This window comes from Orbicella faveolata, unplaced genomic scaffold (genome assembly GCF_042242905.1).
Source record: "Orbicella faveolata isolate gen_17 unplaced genomic scaffold, um_ofav_v1 contig_48, whole genome shotgun sequence".
NCBI classification, from domain to species: domain Eukaryota; kingdom Metazoa; phylum Cnidaria; class Anthozoa; order Scleractinia; family Merulinidae; genus Orbicella; species Orbicella faveolata.
In genome coordinates, this window is record NW_028301578.1 from 9,930,216 (window position 1) to 9,953,486 (window position 23,271).

At 39.7% G+C, this 23,271-nt stretch overlaps 1 protein-coding gene and 1 pseudogene across 1 annotated transcript in view; one reads left to right on the forward strand and one right to left on the reverse strand.

Moving 5' to 3' along the window:
* Positions 1-20,926, forward strand: part of LOC149096468 (uncharacterized) — a 46,698-nt gene extending 25,772 nt beyond the window's left edge. The window contains exons 18-35 of the mRNA XM_089280643.1: positions 511-762; positions 1,090-1,335; positions 1,792-1,980; positions 3,011-3,247; positions 4,221-4,289; positions 4,941-5,177; positions 5,531-5,692; positions 6,019-6,180; positions 6,694-6,855; positions 7,339-8,876; positions 9,736-10,597; positions 11,781-12,407; positions 13,719-13,958; positions 14,444-14,635; positions 15,191-15,658; positions 16,863-17,027; positions 17,330-17,438; positions 19,980-20,926. Of these exons, the coding sequence (XP_089136769.1) occupies positions 511-762; positions 1,090-1,335; positions 1,792-1,980; positions 3,011-3,247; positions 4,221-4,289; positions 4,941-5,177; positions 5,531-5,692; positions 6,019-6,180; positions 6,694-6,855; positions 7,339-8,876; positions 9,736-10,597; positions 11,781-12,407; positions 13,719-13,958; positions 14,444-14,635; positions 15,191-15,658; positions 16,863-17,027; positions 17,330-17,438; positions 19,980-20,184 (6,122 nt within the window). The 3' untranslated portion in view covers positions 20,185-20,926. The remainder of the gene's footprint in view (positions 1-510; positions 763-1,089; positions 1,336-1,791; positions 1,981-3,010; positions 3,248-4,220; positions 4,290-4,940; positions 5,178-5,530; positions 5,693-6,018; positions 6,181-6,693; positions 6,856-7,338; positions 8,877-9,735; positions 10,598-11,780; positions 12,408-13,718; positions 13,959-14,443; positions 14,636-15,190; positions 15,659-16,862; positions 17,028-17,329; positions 17,439-19,979) is intronic.
* Positions 18,647-19,436, reverse strand: LOC149096469 (uncharacterized; annotated as a pseudogene).
* Positions 20,927-23,271: the final 2,345 nt, after the last annotated feature.

A 23,271-nucleotide genomic window follows, 5' to 3' on the forward strand; every position in this document is an offset into this window, starting at 1 on the left:
ATTCTCATTTTTTTTTTTTTTTTTTTTTACTGTTTTCTATATTTCTATTAGCACAATGGTTAAATGTTATTATTATTTTTAATCTACTATCTCTTTAGCTTTTGCAATTTTATTTTTGCAGGGCCCCACTGAAAACCACGTGTATGTGAAGTGGGCTCCCTGTTGAAAGAAACATTTATATCTATTTTAAAACATTTCACTTTTAAAGTATTCATTAGAAGTTTATTCCAGTCTAGTAAAGCTATATACAACAGCAACAACAACAAAAACACACAGCGGATGTTTAGATTCAACTATATTTATTTAGAAACACATGTTACATAGATCTATAACGTTTCCGTCTCTATTTGGGTGGATAGAGACACATGCGGCCTTTAGCTTATTAGAGAACTGCATTTTTAAAAGTCAGCTGATTTCTATAATAGTTAAACGATTGGGCTATGATGATCCGTCAAGGAAGATGGTACGTCTGAAATCTTAACGTATTTTTGTATTGACATATTCTCATAGATGTTACCCCACCAGTGTTCAAGAGTAGTTGTCCTTCAGATATTCGCGCAAGCATCAATGAAAATTCTACAGCATTGGTTAATTGGACGGAGCCTGTCGCTCTGGACAACGACGATCTGCCACCACAAGTTACAGTTGTTCCAGCAGGGATCAGCCCACCACACGTCTTCAATAAAACTACTCTTGTTGTTTACACTGCAAGAGATGCAAGTGGGAACAAGAAAGAGTGTTCGTTTAAAGTAGTTTTGGAAGGTGAGTCCGAAAGAGATTTTGCCACGTGTATGGCGAATTATGCCAAATTGATTTCCGAACTGTTTTTTATATTGCTGACATGATTCCTTACTCATATAATGTCTGAGTAAAAGGCTAGGAAATTATAGTCCAGCACTCTGTCAGCTGCCAACAATCTCACCTCGGTCTAAGAGTGAAGACCGATCACTCTCCGCTCTTTCTCTCTTGTCATTGTGTGGTGTAAGAATTATCGCCAAAATGGCCGGTAGAGCTATGTCAATGTAATAGAATCTGCTCCGAGGATAGAGTCTTTTCTTGACACAAACCCTTTATATATTTTCATCGTAGATAATTTAGGCCCTCAGGTTGTATATTGCCCCGCAGACCAGAAAATTACTGCTACGAAGATGACAACAACAGTTACGTGGAACGAACCTCAGTTTAAAGACAACAGCAATAGTCCATTGGTGATAACATGCAGTCATCAAAGTGGGACTGAGTTTTACTGGGGGACATGGAATGTGCATTGCACAGCTTACGATGATAATCCAGATAACGACCCAGCTGTTTGCCAGTTTACTATAACGGTTAAACGTAAGCATCAGGTAGACTAACCTAAGATATTTGAAGACCCAATTTTGAAAAAATAGAAAAGGGCAAGCATCTGAAAGTTGTATAAACGTCCCGTGCCACATGCAACTACCGCTCAGTACCTTGAACTAGCCAAACTCTTTGGTGTTAAATTTAATGTCGACTTCCTCTTTGTCGCGTACTGTTTTACTCCTATTATGTGCTAATACTTGATAAACTACGGTGACCTCTTCGGAATACCATCAGTTTAACCCCTAATTGCCTGTATCTCACTATGCAGAAGACATTGTGTTGATGACGACATTGTAATGAACAAAATTATTATCAGCGGTTCTTTGTATTTTTAACAAAACTAACAATCAATGTTGAAAAGTACTTTTGAAAGTAACCGGTCAGAAAGAATGAAGAAGAACAATAACAATAATTGTTGGAAAAATTTAATTTTCTTTACTCGTACAGCGACGAAGTGCAGTGACCTGCCTCCTCCCAAAGGGGGCGCAAAGGCTTGTGACGATTGGATGTTTGGAACGTTCTGTTCACCTTTTTGCAGCAACAAATCGGACTTTGCCCAACCTTTACCTGCGACTATGTGGGTTTGCGGAGCAAGAGGAACTTGGATGCCAACCAATCGTTTTCCAGACTGTACAAGTGAGTAAATAATTAGTTGCATTTTTCCTTTTTACACTACAACACAAGAAATTACATAAATACCATTCCCTGTCTTCTTTTGGCGATGGCTTGTCTTTAAGGGGCATTTTTAATATGTGACAACAAACCGTCAACTGTGTCAACTGTGCAAGTGTACCGAAAATTGAAATTTTCTGACATAATTGTTTTGCTCCTTTGCTATGTGTTACTTTGATATTATTTTCGTAAGTAACTTCGCAATGTTAATATGTTCTTTCATAGTTTTTCTTTTTTACCGTTCTGGAATCTTATCTTGATTTATGTTATTTGCTAAGGACATAACAATGTAGTGTAATCCAAATGGTGGATTGAATTAATCATGTTTTATATTGAAGTAAAATTAATTAAATGTCAACGGAGAAGGGTATTATGGGCCTGAGTCTAGCGGTTGTACTTGCGTTTTAAAAACTAATGTTATGACGCAGTTCCCATGGTCTATAAAAGTGCTTGACACTAGAAATGAAATTCTGTCAATATTTACCAAGCCACAATTTTTTTTTAAGACGGTCTAGATGAAATGGTGGGAACTCAGTTATCAGTTAAATTTCAGGGCGTTTTTAAGCAACGAAATGGCGAAATGGCTCCAGTTAGCCTAAATAGAACTCAGATTAGCCTAAATATTACTGCCTTGACAGTGGTTAGCTCTCAGTAATTGTAAAGGTAACGCTTACAGACACCCATATCCCACATGGACTCTTACTTGTAGTGCCATTTCGTAATCTCGCCATTTCGTGTTTTAAAAGCTTTCCACATTTTGGGCGATTTTATTTAGTTATCAGTCAAAGTTCAGCTCATTCTCAACTATTGGCAAATTTTGCTGATCTGAGATCGCAGTTCTTAGTTAAAAAAAGAAAAAAAAGAAACCCCGCATATTTTTCATATTTTCACAAATCTTGACCTATTCTCTGCTATCAGTTCAGTTAAAACCCATCCAGACCCTCAGATAATGTAAGGAAGACCCAACTCGTTTTGTTTGTCCACCCTTTTGTAGAGGTATACCGCCCCAACGATGTCAGGATGGCAATGGATTTGCACTACTACTATGGTGACTGTAATACGCCAGAAGCCCAGGCTCAAATAAAACAGAACTTTATCCAACTGTTAAACGAGTCTTTCTTCAAAGAGGTCTGCCAAGATCCAGCACTCAAGGACAAGTGCAAGGCAAAAAATGTGAAAGTAACGTGCGCTGCGGTTGATTTTGTTATCAGTAGGAGAAGGCGTTCAGCAGGTATGGCAACATTACACAAAGCTCTCACTATTTTAAGAAACAAGAAACATCCTCGTTGTTTCAATTGGATGGAATAATGTAATATTCTACCGTAGGTATTATTATTCACGACATGGTAATGAGTCATGGGGAATCGATCTGGCCTGGTGAAAACCCAAGACTAGGCGAAAATGGAAGCGAACAGCTAGATCAAGTCCGACTTACTCCGTGGGTACTGGGAGGCTCATAATAGATTAAGAATAAAAATCAGCGATAATAATTTCGAATGGTGCACGGGTCATCGAAACGTCATTCGAAAATGTTATCGCTGATTTTTATTCTTAATTGTTTGCTCAAAGCCTCTGTTATTAGGATTTGCATAATCCCTAGGCTATCAAGTTTTTGCATAGTGGAAATATGCAAAAAGGAACACGAACGGCATGTGCTTTTTCGAGTTCTTCCAAACTTTCAAGAATGTTTGCATTACTCGAACTTACAAAGAGAAAATTTTTGTCTAGTTTCTTAAGAGAACACTGCGGAAAAGAAGATGTACATTCTCTTTGCTTGCTTCAACATTACGTGAACGGCTTGGACTACAGAACTGTTGTTCTACTAAGTCCGAGAAGTGCAGCTATAAGTGCACGCTTTCTTACTGGATGTTTTCAAATAGATCTAAACGTTGCACCAAATCAGTTTGGGAGCTTGCTTATTAAATATTTGTTTTACAGATCTGAACAGACAGACAGACAGACACACAGACAGACAGACACACACAGACTGACAGAAAACCACTTTGTCCAGCCACATCTCATCTTACAGTCTTGTGCACTTGCACTCGCACTTGCACTATCCAATTGTTGTAAACTAAGACTGTACCTCAGTATAATTACCTGTAGAGAATAAGCCCTGTAATTTGAATTGCCTGAATCTTTAATCTCTTTACGTTATTATTATTATTATTATTATTATTATTATTATTATTATTATTTTCCAGACGATGTTGGTCATCATAGAAGAACTCGACGATCAATTCCACGAACCACAGTTACTCTAGATATCGTTGGTAGGTCAATAATATTATTTTAATTGTTTGTTTTTTGGGACGACTGAACACCTGAAAATGACAAAAGGGTTGTCTGCGTCGATTATAATAAAGTGTTTTTCTACATAACTTGCAGTTTAGCGTGTGAAGAAAGACTTGTTCTCCTAAAACTAGATAGTTAGAAAATTAAACTTCAAGTTTTGAATCACCCTGCCTAAATTAAATCGTTCAACCGACCTTTTTCTCACTTTGCAATGGTTTAATGTCAAAAAGTCACGTTACTCGTTATACTGATAACGGAGAATGTAGCTTCCGAGAATTGAAAATTTAAAGGCATTAACTCATGACTGGGTTTTAATTTAATTCCCATTTCCGTGGTATGGATGGAATGGAAATATCTGTATACTGCCGGATGGGACTTAAATAGCATCCGGTTGTCCTTATCCACCTTTACCTAAACCAAACTCTTGGGTATAGCAAAGAGCTGTGAGAGAAAGTCTCTAGCCTATCAGCGCAGCCACGTTGGAAATATTTCTCGCCAACATATTAACCATAAGGCAACCAAAAAGATACCAAAAGACACAAAGTCAAAGACTTTAAATAATCTATGCCACAACCTATTATTATCGAGTCTCAGTGCAATAATGATATTTTAATGCTTAACTCTTGTAGTTGACCTTAATGGCATTGAAGCAAATGACACCAAAGAAGGCCAGATCTTCATTGGCGAGGAGGGCACAAAAATTGCCAAAAACATCAGCAGTCGGATAAAAGCTGCAGTTGACAACGGCAATCTCAGTCTGACCATCAATGGCACTGACTTCGTAGCTGATGGAAATTCATTCAACATCTCAGAACCTAAACAATTCTGTACCAAGGGACAAACATTTAATAAAAAGGGATATTGCCGTTAGTATATTTCCTCAAATTAACATTTGTTATTAATTTGATCGCATTTTTGCGCCAAAAGACCCAACAATGCGATGCTTCAACTGCCTCATTTTAAACTAGGCACAGGATAAAGTTTTATTTCTAGTTTTTCAGATTTTAGTTTTAGCCGTTAAGCTCTTGTCAGCATTTCTCACGAAGTACCTAAGACGTTTCCTGCTAGTGAATTACGCTTACAGCAAAACTATCTTGCCTTATATTATTTTAGTTATAACTGTAAAGAGCTCATTAGTTTATTGTCGAGGTAAGTTGAATTTGCTTGTTTTACATTCATACAAACTTCTTGACTGCATCTTTGTCTTTGTGATCTACAGTAAACTGCACGCTGGGGACTTACTTAGACAGTACCACTGGAAAGTGCGAAGACTGTCCTATCGGATCATACCAAGAGCTCAGTGCACAGGAAGAGTGTGCGATGTGTCCACCAGGCACTTCCACAACAGACTCCAGAACACAGAATAGCTCCGACTGCTTAGGTAACTGACTTTTCTAATAAAGCTGATGAGACAGAAATTTCTCAGCTCTGAGCTGTTGACACTAACGAATGAGCAATCTAATAACCTTGGCTATATGGCAAAGCGGAATCAATGAACATAAAAAAACGCCGAATACACAATGGGAGGGGGGAGGGAGTAAAGGTAGGGTCCCAGAATTTCACCAGAGGTTGAATATCCTGTGGTCACGTCAAGTGTTCAGTAGACCTTAAGATATTATCTAATATATATTGAGGTAGAGTGAAGTGCGCAACCTCTAGGACTAAGCATAACTGGCAGCCTCTCTTGACTATTTGTTTTCATGGCAGCTCTCTGTCGACCTGGTTCGCACTCGCCCACCGGAATGGAGCCCTGTCTTCTTTGTGACAAGGGCTATTATCAGTCCAAGGAGGGCCAAAGCTCATGCTTTAAATGCAGTCCGAACAAGACAACTTCTGCTGAGGGATCTAACAGCTCCACACAATGTAAAGGTATGTATTTAAAAAAAAAGATTCCATGTATGTGATACACCAGGTGTTACTCCCAAAGAAATGCAATAATCTGATTTCTAGCAAAGTTACTTTTGGATTAAGAGGTTCTGGTTCTTTTTCGTACCCTGCGAAGTTTCCTTGTGCTCTTTGGACGACATGGACACAGTGTCTTCCTCCACCAGGGAATCTAAATGATATGCCTGCTAGCTATTAGCCTTTTGTAAGGGCAAGCTAAGAAAAGAATGCTGAGTTGGCTTGTAGCGGACCGGCAACATACCTAGTAACTTAAGGACCTGTCTCGCTCCTCAATTTAGGTGCTAAAACTTGACCTCGGCTACGTTCTTTAATCAAGAACACGTCGTTAGCACATTCAGTTTAAGTAGACATTGTGTCAATGTCGAAAACGATGTTAATATTAATGGATTTAAATGATGGTTTTACATATTGTTTCTTCCAAACGAATTTAAAAATCTTCATTCTGATGACTAGCATTTGATCAATTATTTTCCACAGTTCCGTGCCCGGCTGGATCATTTTCCCCAACTGGACTGGCCCCATGTTCTTTATGCGATCGACGCTCTTTTCAGCCACGTGATAAGAGTCGTGTGTGTTTTTCATGCCCAGGAACAACTGTAACACTGAGACCCGGATCAAAGAACGCACAAGACTGCATAGGTCAGTAGTCTTACTGAAACATTGAGAGCCGCTCTTCCCTAAATGGTTCAGTAAGATAAATTTCAAAGAAAATCTTTAAGACAGCAATAGTTTTAACAAGAGACGTTTATAACATACAAATCATTTCAATTAAACAGAAACCTCATCAAAAAAGAAGTTTGTTAACTAAGCCAGATGGACACTGAAGATGTAAACTTAAACGAAGACGAAAACGGGTGGCTACGATTGATTAAGATGAGACGGACTGCGAATGATGATAAAAAGAACACGTCGTAAAAGTTCTGGAATCGATTGACAAAAGAATGCTTATGAACTTTGATCACTTGTCAATTAACATAGAATACCGCCTAAGTACAATTCCATTTCTTCGCGGAGCTTCTGTGCGTGCTTTTAAATTGTGTCACGTTTACCTAATTTTTTGTCCGCAACCACTTAAAGCTGGAAACTCATAGTTTCTAATTCTAGGGGGTTTATTTGTTCCAGAAATCGACGAGTGCTATTCTAACCCTTGTATCAACAACGCCACGTGTACTGACCTCATTGGCGATTTCCTGTGCTCCTGCCAACCTGGTTACACTGGGAAGCAGTGTGCTACTGATATTGACGACTGTCAAGATAAACCATGTTTTAACAATGGCACATGTCAAGACCTGCTCAACGACTACACCTGCTCATGCGCATATGGTTACCGAGGCCCTAACTGCGAAGAGGATATAGATGAGTGCGTTTCTTCGCCGTGTTCAAACAATGCCTCGTGCAGAAATCTCCCTGGTGGTTATCATTGCCAATGTGAGCCTGGTTATACGGGAAGACTGTGTGATACGGACATTGATGAATGTCTGTTATCTCCATGCCAGAATGGAGCCACTTGCAGAGACAAAATAAACAACTACGAGTGCGTCTGTCCGGTTGGTTACCAAGGCAACGATTGCGAAGAGAATATCGATGACTGCGCGAGTGACCCTTGTCAAAACTGGGGCCACTGCCGCGATGGAATTGACAGTTACCAGTGCAATTGTCTTGCAGGATTTAACGGGACAAATTGTGAACATAATATCGACGATTGTGCTGGGGCAGAATGCAAGAACAACGCTACATGCTTAGATCAAATTAATGGATTTTATTGTATCTGCGAGAGGGGATTTTCTGGATCAGCGTGTGAGTTCAACATCGATGAATGTATCTCCAGTCCCTGCCAAAATCAAGCCAGCTGTGTGGATATGGTTAATGCCTATCGCTGTGACTGTCGCGATGGTTTTGATGGATTACACTGCGAAAACAACATAGATGACTGTGCATCGAGTCCTTGCTCAAACAACGGGTCGTGTCATGACGGGGTGGACAACTTTACCTGCGTGTGCCCGATAGGTTTCACAGGTAAAATATGCAATGTGGACATCGACTACTGCGCCTCGATGCCCTGCTTGAACAATGGAACATGCTTTGATGGTACCACTTCCTTTACTTGTCAGTGTCCAGATGGTTTCGAAGGAGATCAGTGCCAGAGCAATATAGACAACTGTAAGAATGTCACTTGCTTAAACGACGGCGCTTGCATTGACGTAATAGATGGATACAAATGCGCTTGTTCTGACGGCTTTGTTGGTATTCTCTGCGAAGTAAACATCGATGACTGCGGAAAGAATCCATGCGCAAACGATGGAGCTTGTGCTGATCTCATAGATGACTACAGTTGTACTTGCAAAAAGGGGTACACAGGAAAAAACTGCAGCATTGACATCGATGAGTGTGCCAGCTCTCCATGCGCCAATAATGCTACTTGTATCGACAAAGTGGATAACTACAAGTGCTCCTGTGCTGATGGATTCAGTGGACCACACTGTGAGGTTGATATCGACGACTGCGTGCTAAGTTCCTGTGGTAATGGATCCACGTGCAGAGACGGAATGAACAGCTACACTTGCGACTGCGCACCTGGATTTCTGGGCGATGATTGTACAGTGCAAATCGATGAGTGCTTGTCTTTCCCTTGTTACTATGGAGGAACATGTTATGATCAGGTAATGTGCAAATGCTCAATCCTACGTTATGCGCGTGTATTAATTAAGCACAAGCCCAGACAAGTAGTAACATTCGTTAAGCGGAGCAACCTATGTACATTCCATGAATTAAGTTCGGTTGAGGTTAGTAGATGTAGTCCCTATTTACTTGTATGAGAATTTAATGAAATATAAAGATTTAGAGGAAAAAAAAAACATGGTAAGGTTGGCAAAACTTTTTCCTTTTCGTCGACAATGATTTTGGAGGATGAATGACAATCCATAAACGTTCTTTGTGGATGGATGGATACATGCATGCATGGAATCTTTTATTTGAACACGGCATTTTTGTTAAATCTGGTTTCAATAAGGGCTCTGCAGAGAATACCACACACAATATAGGTTACTTTTTTACTATTACTAGCTTAATGTTACAGAATTAGTTTTGCTTGACCTGATAGTATAGGTCTACCTACCCATAAACCTTTTTTTTTTTTTTTTATTGAACTTCCTTCCTTAAAACTGGTTGGCAAATTATTCCGATTTTTTGCTCCGGTAAATGAAAGAGTAAATGTATGCATAGAGGTATGGAAGCATTGATGCATGTATGCATCAATGGATGGATTCATGGGTGCACGGACCCATGGATGCTTTCAGATAGTTAGATTTGCTGTCGTAGTTTGCGTTTTCAAAAAATCTGATTTTAGTTAAACTACCGAGCTGCTGACAAAGGGGAGGCCCGACTATAGCTACGTGGGAAATTAAAACGCCTAATAAAAAGGTGTGCTATACATAAGTAGTAGAAACACATTGGATTGTTTCTTGTATATAGCAGCGATACGGTGACGGAACTTCAAATCAGTCTCCTTTTACTTTACAGATCAACGGATTTGCTTGTGTCTGTCCTAATGGATTGACAGGTCTGCAATGCGAAGTTAATATTGACGACTGCAAATCCAGTCCGTGTGCAAATAATGGCGCGTGCTCAGATCTAGTGGCAAATTACACCTGTTCCTGTCCAGAGGGCTTCAACGGCTATAACTGTGAAAACCGCATTGACCACTGCAAAGAAACTAACTGCAGTCGAAATGGCTTCTGCGTTAACTCTCATAACTATTTTTACTGCAATTGTAGCGCTGGCTACTTCGGAGATTACTGCGAATTGGAAATAGACGAGTGTTTACCAAGGCCGTGTTTTAACAACGGAACCTGCCACGATAAGGTCAACAGTTTCACTTGTTCGTGTGCTGATGGGTATACTGGAAGGTACTGTGAGCTTAACATAGACGACTGTGTCAATGCCTCTTGTCAAAATGGCGCTTTTTGTGTTGACCATATTCTCGGGTATTTTTGTCTGTGTCCCGCCGGATACAATGGAACCTACTGCCAAACCGAGATCAACGAATGTGAATCGAACCCGTGTATCAACAATGGTACCTGCATTGATCTGACACCAGGTTACAAGTGTGAATGTTTGAGTCAGTTTACTGGAGAGAAATGCCAAAACGTTACAGACGTCTGTCTATCAATGCCTTGCCTCAATCACGGCACGTGTAGGTCTTATAATTACTCAGAAGACTTCAGCTGTACGTGCAAAGCTGGCTTCACCGGAGAAAAATGTGAGGTGGACATTGACGACTGTGCTTCAGAGCCTTGCATGCCAAACGCGTATTGTCAGGATATGATGAATAGTTACAGCTGTGAATGCTACCCCTCTTACTCTGGAGACAACTGTGACATCTGTAAGTTAGTATTTATGACAGTTCTTTATTGGTAAAACGGATGAAATGGGAAATGCCGCATAGATAGAAAATACTCAAGTTGACACTCGGAGGTGCATTCAAATCGAAACTCTTACCTAAACAACGCAATACAGGTAGAAAGACGTAGGATGAGCCCTTCCCTCAGATTTATTTATTTGTTTATTTTTTCTGAGGGGAGGGATGTGGTAATAAGACGTACAAACACTTGTTTGCGTTTAATAGATGGTACTTAGCTTGCTCTCCAGGATACCATTGTTTATATGTTGATTATGACGTCGTCATCATTGATTTCATCATTTTCTGTAAAGGTCAAAGAAATGTTCATTGCAGGATAATTAGCTCAAAAATGCATTTGTTATGGCATGTCAAAAGACGAAGTCAAATATTCGAATTACCAAAATTTCCATCAGTTTGGAATAAGGAGCCACTGAAAGCGACTGAAAGTAAATATATCATCTTCATAAACTATGAGAGAGTTGCTGACGAGCTGCGGACTCGCGTGCGAGAGGGAAAGAGAGAGAGAGAGAGAGAGAGAGAGGGGGGGGGTGGCGCGGTACTTCATACGACAGCATTAGCAGCACAGCAAGCTGCATTTTTAAATTTCTCTTTAATCTGCAGCGTCCTTAAAAAAGTGTTATAAAGTAGCTCGGCCATTTAAAATGGTAACATTCCCATAAGAACAGTAGCAAGTCGATAATTGAAAACAATGAAGTAGAGCGGATCTTTTCACCCACCTCGCGAATTCTTCATGTCAATGAGCTGTCCAAAAATGGAGCCTAAGAATTTTAAGAAATGTATCTGACTATACAATCTGTTGTTATGTAGCATTTAGTCATTCACGCCTTTCTTATATATACAGTTGAACACTGCTTCCCTTCCCTGTATCATTTAATTGAAGAACTCTTCAAATACTTGGATGAATTAGTCCTTAAGTATGTCACTTTTAGATGTTTCGAAATGGTCCTTGAAATACTTGAATGTTAGTTTCCCCTGACCTATCTTCACTTTGACTCGTCAACTCCCTACCTTTTTATATCCCTTTGCCCATGAAATGGTAACCCTTTCGAGAGGAACCGCTGCAAATTATATTTTAAGTTCATTGTAGGGAATGTTTCACAATAGAGGGAGTATCCTAACACTCGTTTTCTCACTTTGTTTGCAGTTCTTGGCAGTGACTTTGATCTCATTTTCAAACGCAAAAGCATAGATGACATGATTTTGCTATCAGATGGCAAAGGTCTTCCAAACATGGATTCTTTCACAATCGCCCTGTATCTTCGTGCAGACTCCAGATACAATTCAGGAACATTGTTCAGCTACAGTGTGCCTGAGCAACCAAACCATATCATCGTGCTTTCCTTTACAAAGTCTCAAGTTCAGCTGGAGATCAAAGATAGCACAGTAAGTGCAGACTTTGAGTTTACGGACGATCACTGGCATTTCTTGGGAGTCGTGTGGCAGGCGATAACTGGGACTGTCTCGGTGTACGTTGATAGGGCAGAAATAAAAAAGGCAAGAGGCGTCAAGACCAACGATACGATCATTGGCGGAGGGTGGGTTGTGCTTGGCCAGCGATATCTCGCAGGGGTAAAGATTTCAAACCTTTCAACAGCTTTTGCCGGCACTATGCACCAAGTAAGCTTTTGGAATGTTCCAGCAAGTCCTTTAGACATGTGGAACGCGGCTCATAACTGCACGTGGCCTATCGCAGGAAGTCTGCGTGCATGGAACAGCTTCCTCTTTGGAGTCAAAGGACATGTAGAAAAACGATTCATGACACAGTGTAAAGGTACTTAGCATTCTTGGTACAGTCCTATTTAGGTCATTTACTTTTGAAATCTTCGAGTGAATTCATTTCTATTTAATTGAACTGTAATAACATGAATCAGCTGTCGCTTTAATGTTATTAGTGTTATGTCAATTATGAAAGTTGAAGATAAAAACTTTCAGTAGCGGGCAACAAAATTGTTTTAATGTTTGGAATGAAATAGCTGTAAATGATCGGGGAAACAATGGATGGTCAATGGATTAAGATGACATATATTTTACCGGTGATATAGTTTCTGTCACATACATTGATCACCACTCAAGAAGTCAGCGGTTTTGTTTAGTTTGTGCTTCGATGTTTAGAAGTTTCGTTTCTTTTGTACAGCAAACACTCGCGTTATTGATGGATATTTTTTTTTTTTGCTAAAATTTCATACCGGTATTGGCTCCACATTCACCACGCGCACACGTACACGGCTAGGCTTTCAAAACTAGAACACCATGGGTGTAGCCAGCAATTTTCAAGGGGGGGGGGGAGGGCTCACATTTTGTCCAAGTGAGAGTACTCATCAGAAAGTCCTGTCGTTTTCGAAACCTGTTGTAGGTTACAAAAGGGGGCGTCACGGGCACCCAGGGACTCCCCTAGCTACGCTCCTGCACACCACGTAATATTTGGTAACCTGTTTGTTACCTGTTTGTCTTCCTAACTTTTTAACAGTGGCAATAAAAGACAGCTAGCATAGTCTGCTGCCTCCACTTCAATCGTCGAAAATGTCCATTTATTGGCAAATCTGATACAATGTACATGTAAGTTTGAATGACGGCAAAAGGCCCTCTAAAAAAGTTTCTCTTGCTTCAAAGGTGTACATACAATAGCCACACTGTTTAGTTTTTCACTTGTTCAGTTATTTCCTGACATAGATCCGGTCATGTATCATGATTACGTTGGGGAAACAAAACTGCGTATTAATAAACTTTGGAATACAAAAAGTACCTGCCGCAAATGCTTGTAGTAGCCGGTGACTTTGATTCGGTGCCTGCTTATTTTAAAAACCTGGATGAGTTCCCTTTTAATTCTATATCCTTGTTCGAGGGTCTTTTCTGTGGATTTTCTGGTTTTTCTGCCGCCACAAAATCCAACACTCCATAGTCTTATTGGAACACTTTGTAATGAGCTCCTGAGAGCTTTTCCGTATTGCAGTTTACATTTATATTTAACATAGACGGTAGCTCAGTTCATTTCCGTCACCGCAAGAGTACATCGATTTTCATACTATCCTAGAAACGAAAGAAAAACCAACAGGTTATAACGTTTTACAACTTTGCTTTGCAGCGTTTGACAGGTGCACTGCCAACTGCTTGCACTTCCTCCGATGCGAGTTTCATGAGAACGAATACAACTGTAGCTGTCAACCCGGATTTTCAGGTACCGGCTGTAACATTAATATTGATGACTGCAGCTCAAATCCATGCGTCAAAGGGACGTGTGTCGATGGTGTGAATCGCTATGACTGCGAGTGCAGCAAAGGCTATTGGGGAGTAAATTGTGAAAAGAAAATCATCAATGAAGGAGGTATGATGGTTACAGAAGTTATCAGTCTATAGCACAATGATGAAAGAAATCTATGAATTTGTTCATCTGTTGTGTAAGCGTGACACATTTTTTTTTCACGACAGTCCAAGAGGACCCAAGAGAATAAATTAATTTGAATTTTAGGAAGTGGTCTGCTACCAGGGCCTTAAACTCTTTGCCTTATTATTCTAAGACTAATTACGTTCAGTTCTCTACATTTTGTTGACCTAACATACATTCGAGAGACAAGGAGACAACTCTCTAAACAACTTACGAATTGCGATATTTTAAGAGCACCGTCCTCAGCAGGTAGCCATATCTTAACTTTTTCAACCTATCTTGTATTTACACTAAATGCATTATTTTGCATGATTGTATGGAAAGCAACGAAACTTTTCTTGAACACTTGTAAAGAAAGCTCTTATAAATTTCATTGCGGAAGAACACAAGGACACCACTAACGGCGTGTTATCTGAACTCTACAGAGTGTCCGGAATTGAGAGAGCCCGTCAATGGAAAAAAATCTTGCCAAAAAGTTGCTGGAGCGATTTCCTGTACTATGAACTGCGATGAAGGTCACTCTTTCAGTGCTGAGGCAGTGACTACCTTTGTCTGCGGCCCTGACACAGAGTGGACCTGGAATGGCATCATGGATATGACTATACCAACCTGCTTAAGTGCGTATTAATAACTGATCAAACAACGCACTATAGTTCTTAATTAATAACTGAAGAAATCGATTTATCTCCTAACTATCATCAGAAAAAGTTGCTCCCTGGGTAACATGGCCTGATTTGCAATCCCAGTCAAGTCGCGAGAAATAAAAACCTGCTGTACCCAGGGCAATGTTCGGTAAACTGCCTGACTAGATTTCGTGCTTAAAAGTTGGAAGGTCGGTTACTTGTACCAGCACAAAATATTTGAGGTACTGTTCCACAGAAGAGAAACGAAAAGTTCCTGGCATGATAAAATGTGAGTTCAGCTTTACTTTCCCAGACCGTTCCTTTGTTTCTGCAAAACATCAAAAATCCAGAGCGACATGGAAGTAACTATTAGTAGGCCAAATTACTCTTTGCGATATTTCCGTAAATTTTATTTTGTAAATTGAAATAAAATCTCGAAAAGCCAATATTCTAATGGAAGCCATCAGTCACTGAGTTTCAAAAACAGTTCAATTCTCCAGTTTATAAGTGTTATTCAAATTGACAATTATAACTCACTTTCTACCACAGAAAATGCCGCGCCCAAGGAAATAGAACATCACTTCTCGGTTGATTTTCCTGGAATGAAATGCGAGGACATCCAGAGTCACGACGAGTTACGCTCGGCACTCAAGAAGAGATTAAGCAACACACTTTCAACACTCTCTGGATGTCACTCATGTAACTTAAAGACCGTCGCAGTTCCTGGATGTGAATCGAAAGCCAATCAAAGGTCAAAACGAGCAGTCGACACAAACGTTAAAGTTCTATTTTCAATGGTGTTGTTTAAGGATATTAATTCGTCCTCATCAGAAGGCAATGTCGAAGAAAAAAGTGAAGAAGTGTTGTTTCAGATGCAGTATGCCGTTGCTGCTGGACAGTTCACGATAAGCTTACATGGAATAAACACCACTGCTCAGAGGTCTTCACTAAAATATCTCTTCTCTAAGGTTACTTGCAGTGTTGGCTCTGTCCCAAGCAATAATGGAAAGAGATGTGGTGAGTATTTAGTAGTAAGTTTATTTATTTATTTATTTATTTGTTTATTTATTTTATTTAATTATTTATGTATTTATTTATTCATTTAGTTAGGTATTGATTTATCTATCCATTGATTTGTTTCTTTCTTTATTTTTACGTTACGACTCAAAAGAAGACACACTGCTAATGGCTTTATTTCTCAGCTCATTACCTGACGGTGGCGAGTTCAGTTTGATGAAATGAGACAACAGCCCTGCTGGGATTAATTTGCCACGATTGTGGCAAATTAACACTTATCCCATAAACACTTATCCTGTCACGTCATGAAGTGATGACAGTAACAACGAACATTCATGAAAAGTGGAGAGAACTAGAACGCTGATGACATAAGTGTGAATTGGATATAGGCATAAGTAAAAAAAAAAAAAAAATAGGGGTAGGGCCAATGTTAAGAAGGGGCGGGAGAGGGTTAAAACTTCTGACAGCTACGAGCAGCGACGTTTACGCTCAGCAGCTAGGAGCAAAGAGAGGACCTCTCTTTGGCGACACACCTTTATATTCAAATGAATATATTTATTTGCATTCTTCATCATTTACGCGTGTATTACAAACTCACAAAGTGACCAGCTCGCAGATGGCTTGATAGCTCAGTTGGTAGAGCACTGCACCGGTATCGCAGAGGTCATGCGTTCGAATCCCGTTCAGGCCTGAATATTTGTGTGTGTGTGTGTGTGTGTGTGTGTGTGTGTGTGTGTGTGTGTGTGTTTTTTTTTTTTTCAGGCTTTAATTTCGCAACTGCTTAAGTTGCGTGTATTACTGCGATGATCATGTCTTCACACCTTTTATAAAGGAATCTGATACAACCCGTAAGGCCAATTGTTCTCCGCCGACTAGATATCCTTAACAATGACCCTTTCTCGTGTTACATAAACCTAATTATGCGTGCTGCATAATTGGTGGGTAATTTTATTGATTTTTTCATCGACTATTTTGCCAATGTAACACAAGTGGCTACTACGACAACTCGCCGTGGAAATACACCCTGGAAAATATGTTAGGATTGGGCCAGAATTACGTTGGCTTAATTGTAACATCCTTTATAGATCTAATGAGCTTGATTGTAATGTTTACCCTTGGAAAGATTTTTGTTTTCAAGCACTTACGGTTGGTCATGTGAGCTGCCGTAATAATGCAAACAGTTAACGCCTGTTTTGACTTTCAGTGCTTTGTTCTGTCGGATCATTTCATGACCAAAACAGCCTCGATTGTAAACTATGTGGTAAAGGCAGCTACCAAGACAAGGAAGGCCGGGCCAGCTGCGAAACATGTGGCAAGGGAATGACAACCCTCCGACGTGGAACGACTAACAGTGACGGGTGCATCGAGTGTAAGATTGCACTTCAATATGTAAAGCAGAAAGTAATGATACTTAACGGTTGATATGGTAGTCAACAGCAAGATAGGCGAAGTATTAGTATTGTTATATAGTAAACCGCCAGATGACAATTCTAGTGAGTGGATCACCTGTTGCTAGGATGTCTAGCGTTTAGCGTGAGCAATACAGATGGCCAAAGTTAAAGAGATCGCAAAAAACGAAACAAAACAAAACAAAACAAAGAAAAAATAAATAAATAAAAGTTGCAGATGGTAAATGTCCAAATTATTTTAAATGTTTGATTTTTCCACCAGATGCAAAAGAAGCTAGCAAGCCGAAAGACCCCAGTACTATCCTCAAAATCACTCTAGGGGTAACCATACCTGTTGTTTTTATTCTTATTGGTGTCGCTGTCTATTACAGGTATTTACATTTGTTTTTGTTTTTGTTTTTGTATTTTTTTTAACTGTGTTCAGTTGTGCTGAATTATTTAAAACGATACTTCTGACTTCGAAAAAGGCTCTTGCGCTTGGAGACTCGATCAATAAGTGCTGGCAAAATTTCGACTTTTGTCGGCTTCTTCAAAATCCCTGGGGAACACTGATATTACAAGAATAATGAATTCACCTTTTCGGCGTTAGATTTCACGTGTAGTGTCACGTGGCTTATGATGTAAGCAAACCGGGAAAGTTCGGACATTCTAGTCAACCACACGAGTTCGACAAGTAGTGTTCTAACAGAATGGTCACGACTAAAAGATGTGCTTTTGTTACATGTAGAAACGATTCCCGATACCCTGAATCGTGGAAAAGAAACCCAAACGGCGATCCAGTGAGGTTCTTCCATTTTCCTGGCGCATTTAGACAAAACGAGAGAAGATAAAAAGTGGCTAAAAGCATGTCACAGCGGTGACTCGTTCGTGTGCACGAAAGACAGTTAGCTTTGTAGCCTACATTTTGTCGTTGGAAATGGTCTAACAAAAGAGGATCCTGGTCCTATATCTGCCGTTGCCAGTAAAGAAAGGGTGCGTTTATCAATATGTGCTTTTATAACACATGTTGTCGTTTGAATTGATATTTTATACCGTGCCTAGGTGTCGTGACTGAATCGTAAACGAAAGGCATCCCGTGAACGCGAGGCAGACAAAGCGAGAAGCAGGAAATTTATCTTGAACGATCAGTAGTTAAAACCCAACTGACGCTTAATCGCCTTGCTGGCAAATCTAAAGAAGAACGTTCCGCCGCCATGACTCTTTTAGATCTGAGCTCAGAGCCAGTGGCGAGTTTAGGAGAGCCCGATGAGGAAAGCATCCAGAAATCAGGGGCACCCAACGGATCGTTTCGGTAAATTATCTGTTCGGAAGGCCTTTAATCTCTTCTGATTTTCTGAAGAGAATTGTCGTCTCGAACTTTCGTGATTTGAGAAATTCAATGTCTGTTGTTTTCGGATTGTTAAAAATGTCGTTTTGGGTACCGAAAATAGGTCAACTATCAGTTTCGGAAAGGTGATAAGACCCAAGGTTTTGGGGGAATGGACAAAGAAGCCCTAATAAATTTGAGAATACTCAAGTTCCCCTAGAATAACCGAACAGATAAAATTTTTTTGGCGCAACCTGAAAGTAACCTACAGAGCTTTAAAAGTACTCCAGATAGCCTAAAACAGCATTAAATAGCATTTGAGAGAAAACGGTCGTTGGGTGCCCCTGAGAAATTCGAACCGGAAGAGCGAACCGACGAGTTTCCTGAACCGATCGAGTCTCAAATCAACAGAAAGACTGATGAAAAAGTACATGGCGGCCGCAATGTGCTTGCATCCCCCATCTCTACCACCTTTAAACTTGCATCGTGCCTGAAGAACGCTGCCTTGGTTTGTACCTCTACCTTCGAGAATAAACCAGAGATCGTAGTGCTCCTTTCCTTCATGACCACCCCGTCCTTCATCCGTTTTGATTTTCATGAAACTTCAAAGGTCGCACTTTGGCTATATATACATGAACACCCTCTTGATTCAACTGAGCAGTTAGTAAAGATTCCACGTAACCATCGGCGAATAAACGATAATCTTCAAATGGCTTGTAAGCGGCGAGTCCCTGCTTGTCGTAATCGGTTGAGTGGTAAATCAAATAATTAAAAATGTCGTACTACCCAAACGGCGGCGACGAGTTGAAGTTGTTCAAGGTCTTCAGGGAAACTGGCTTGGGAATTAGCATTTCATGAATTATTTATTCGTCAGCATCAGTGGTTTGATCTTTTTCGAAGTTTGGATCATCACTGGCACACCCATTCTTTCGACTGCGGAAGCGATTTCCACGAGCGAAGTTTTCAAATGTTCGCTTACTGAAACTCCACGTTCCTGCAAATATCTTTTAAGTTCTGCCACATTCATGGCGTTGAAGTCGCTTTTATTCTTTTTTTCTGCCATTTTGAAGGTGAAACTGTTCTAAGTTCAAAGACTTGAAGCAGAGAGAAATATATATTAGTAGTGACAGGACGTTGGCGAAGTTGAAAACTTCGTACACGTGTAATGCGTGCTTGACTAGAATGTCCGAACTTTCCCAGTTTGTTTACATCATAAGTCACGTGAAACTACACGTGAAATTTAACTCCGAAAAGGTGAATTCACTTTATTTATCTGAGTACAAAAAAAAAAAAATAATAATAATAATAATAAAATAAAATAAAATAAAATAAAAAGAAACGGAAAAGTAGTACTGGAAGATATAAGTTTTAGAAGCAAACAGAGAAGTCTCAGGAAACAGATTATATTGACATTTCCAAATTTCCAAGGTTCCTTGGCACTTCGTTAAATCGAGGTTTCACGTAGAATACTCTTTTCAATTTTAAGTATGAACACGCATACACATCATAGTGGAAGCACGTTACATACACTCCCAGCGGTTTTCCTTTTGTTTCAGTCCAAGTTACTGAGGAAATTATGTACTTTTTACATTTTTTTTTCGCTTAGTTTCACACGTAGGTTTCGCAACCAGTGCTGCTTTAATCGCACAACTTCTCTTAATAAACAAAACCCTTGCCGGTGGAAGAACAGCGTGCACCCTGGTGACCCAGGATTCAAGGGCGAATTACGCTTAGGAGAGAGAAGATCTTCACAAGACGAGCAGAATGGAGGCAGAGGCTACGAAAACGCAGCTACACAATCAGAGTTGTAGATCACGTCGCTTCATGATTGAAAGGGATGTTCACCCAATTACCATGCATTAATAGCCAGTGACGAAAGTTGTTTTTTCAGTTGCTCTTTTGTGTGTGTGTGTTTTCTTCCAAAGCAGTAGAGTGAAGCAGAGAGAACTGTTGATCATAGTTAACTTTACTTCAGTGGCGTGAAAGCACTCAAATATTGCAAGTATCGAATCCTGACAAGGGGAGCTGACCTTCCCATTTTCAGTAGTCCGCTAATACTTTAAAATAAGCAGCACTTTGACCGGGACGACTTAAAGTGGTAGTTCATAGAAGTATATTGCTTAAATGTAACAGCTATTTCAGTTAACGACTCTATTATACTTGATACATAGGTTGGTCTCATCAACTCATTGCGAAAAGGTTTTCTATATCATTTATTAGCCGCCGCTCCCCCCCCCCCCCCCTTCCCCACGCCCTAATGGATATAAGCCCTACTGTTTATAAACCCACCTCAAACCCCTTGTGAAGTTGAATAAGCCTAAGACTTATAGCCAGAATTTTATCCTTGAAATACTGCTGTGAACCGATACATTGAAGCTCTAATTAGGTAAGAGAGAGGCAAAATATATGCTCTGCAGTTCATAGTAGTATGGTTTTGTATCATTTGCAAAATAGTTGTGATATGTTATTCGTGTTTGATTTATGATAGTTGTGTTTCTGCCATATTCGATAAGGCATCGTAATGAACAATAAAGATGTACCGTTGAAGAGTCACGTCACGTGTTATCTGCTTTTAGCGCGTATACTGCCGTCGATGAACCTTAATTGTAGCACCACACAAGTTAAGGAAAGACCTGCTCACACTACCAGACGACTTAAAACATGGTCATCTCAAACCAACTCGACTGAAAATGTATTGCATTGTTGGAAGCCTTCACCATGTTGGTGCCCTTCGGAGGGGGCACCAACGTGGCGGCTGTGAAGTGATAAAAACATCTCTCTTTAAGTTTTGCCAATGAAACAAAAAGTTGTTATTGCAATTGATACTTCTTCTAGAGCAAGAACTGGTTAGTTAGCAGAAACTTGAGCAATAACTCCTCTTTTGACCTACTCGAGAGCCTTATTGGGCCGCCTTTCTAATGTCAGGCAATGCATAAACCTGAAAATTCAAACGTACTCTATGACATAATTAGGGTGCATTTGTTTAAGAAAATCCAAGATTGGCATCTTAAATCCAAAAGAATCCAAAAACGGATTTTGATCTGGGAGTGGATATTTCGGTTCCTTTGACCCACCATGATCCGTGAGATCTTGGATTGATCTGTTTAGTAAAGGAAAGCAAAATCCATTTTCGGATTCTTTCGGATTTAAGAATCTAATCTTAGATTTTCTTTAAAAAAAACAAAACAAAAAAACAACAACAACAACAAAAAGAAACGCACCCTTAGAGTCCCTTTTGGGCTTAAACGTTGCAAAACGTCAAGTTATTAGAATACCATTATATACTTCCAGATACTGACTTTTAAAAACAAACTCCAACCGAATGGAATAAAACTAAGCATATACCCACAAGTACGCATTGCGGACCTATTTTTATAGAAATACTGCTGTTAGATGGGCACTGATATACACTTAATTACACGCTCTTCTGGCAAGAATGTTTTCTCTCCGGCCGATGCTAAATATTCTTATCTTTCTGCCGATTTTAGCCCTGATAATATTCTTGTGAATAATCTTAGACTTTAGCGTATGTCATATCTGTTTTGTAAATGCATTTGGTGTCTTGATCGTGTTCAAGTAATTTTGGAGCCAGCCTACAGGCATTTAAGTCTGATATCGCGCACAAAACTTCTTCCAGTAGTGAACATCGAACCTATGACCAGTGCTGTTTTTTTTTTTCCTTTTTGGGCAGTTGTGCGAGTAATGGAAAGGCATAATTTTTGTAAAGTTTAGTTAAAAACATATAATCGTATTTTGTTTACAAATTTTTATCATAAAAAATACATTCTTTTCAGAATCTCAGTCTAGGGTTTATTCTTAAAATATTTTTTTAAAATTTCCCAAATTTTAACCTAGATATTCAGAGTGTCCTGGGCATGAGAATCGAGAATCGCGACCAGTAATGAGTGTTTTGTTACGGGGTGAGAGATTCTCGCCTATATCAACATTCTTTCCTCTCGTGAGTCCTCGCGCGTTTAGAAATGCGCCACACTCGCGTTTTAGGTCCAGGGATCCCAACCAATGCTTACCTAACTTTTTAAAGATGTTACTTTTAGCCCTCCCCCCAATCTACACACGTGTATTTCACTTGTGGAAAACTATCGATTTGCATAGTGTTTGGGTTGGACATTGGACATAGTGTATTTCACCTGTGGAGGTATATCGATTTAGACAGTGCTCAAAATCACCGAGACCGGGCTACGCGCAGCCTTATTTTGACCAGCTTTGGGTCGATTTCCAAAAATTTGGGCGATATTTCCGAGTCCTAGGGACTCTAAACTAATTAGAGAAGCTTTTGGTTTTCAGTGAAATGGAGAGAGGAAAGTTTTTTGAACGCTTGGTTATTAGCAGTCTGGCCGAAATATAGCCACTTAGTGACTAGAAAGTCGCCGAGACCGGGCTACGCGCAGCGTGATTTTGACCAACTTTAAGTCGATTTCCAGGATGTTGGGCGATATTTCCGAGTCCCAGAGACTCTAAACTAATTCGAGAACACTTTCGTTTTCAGTGAAATGGAGAGAGGAAAAATTTTTGAACGCTTGGTTATTAGCAGTCTGGCCGAAATATAGCCACTTAGTGACTCGCCCATTTTATTTATAGCACCTAATTTATGATATCTATTTTTTTTCCCTATCAGTTCATGCTTGTAACTCGTTTGAATTTTTTTAAACTCTTTTTATATAACTATTTCAACTACTAGACGTTAGTTTTTTTTTTTTTTTAACTCTATTTTTTATAACTATTTTATACTATTAGACGTTTTATATTTTTAGAAATTGTATTTAGCAGGGCCCCTCTGGATACCAGCCACTGTGCTGAATGGGCCACCCTGCATAAATAAATTTAAAAAAAAAAAAAAAAAAAAAAAAAAAAAGAGAGAGAGAGACCGGGCTACGCGC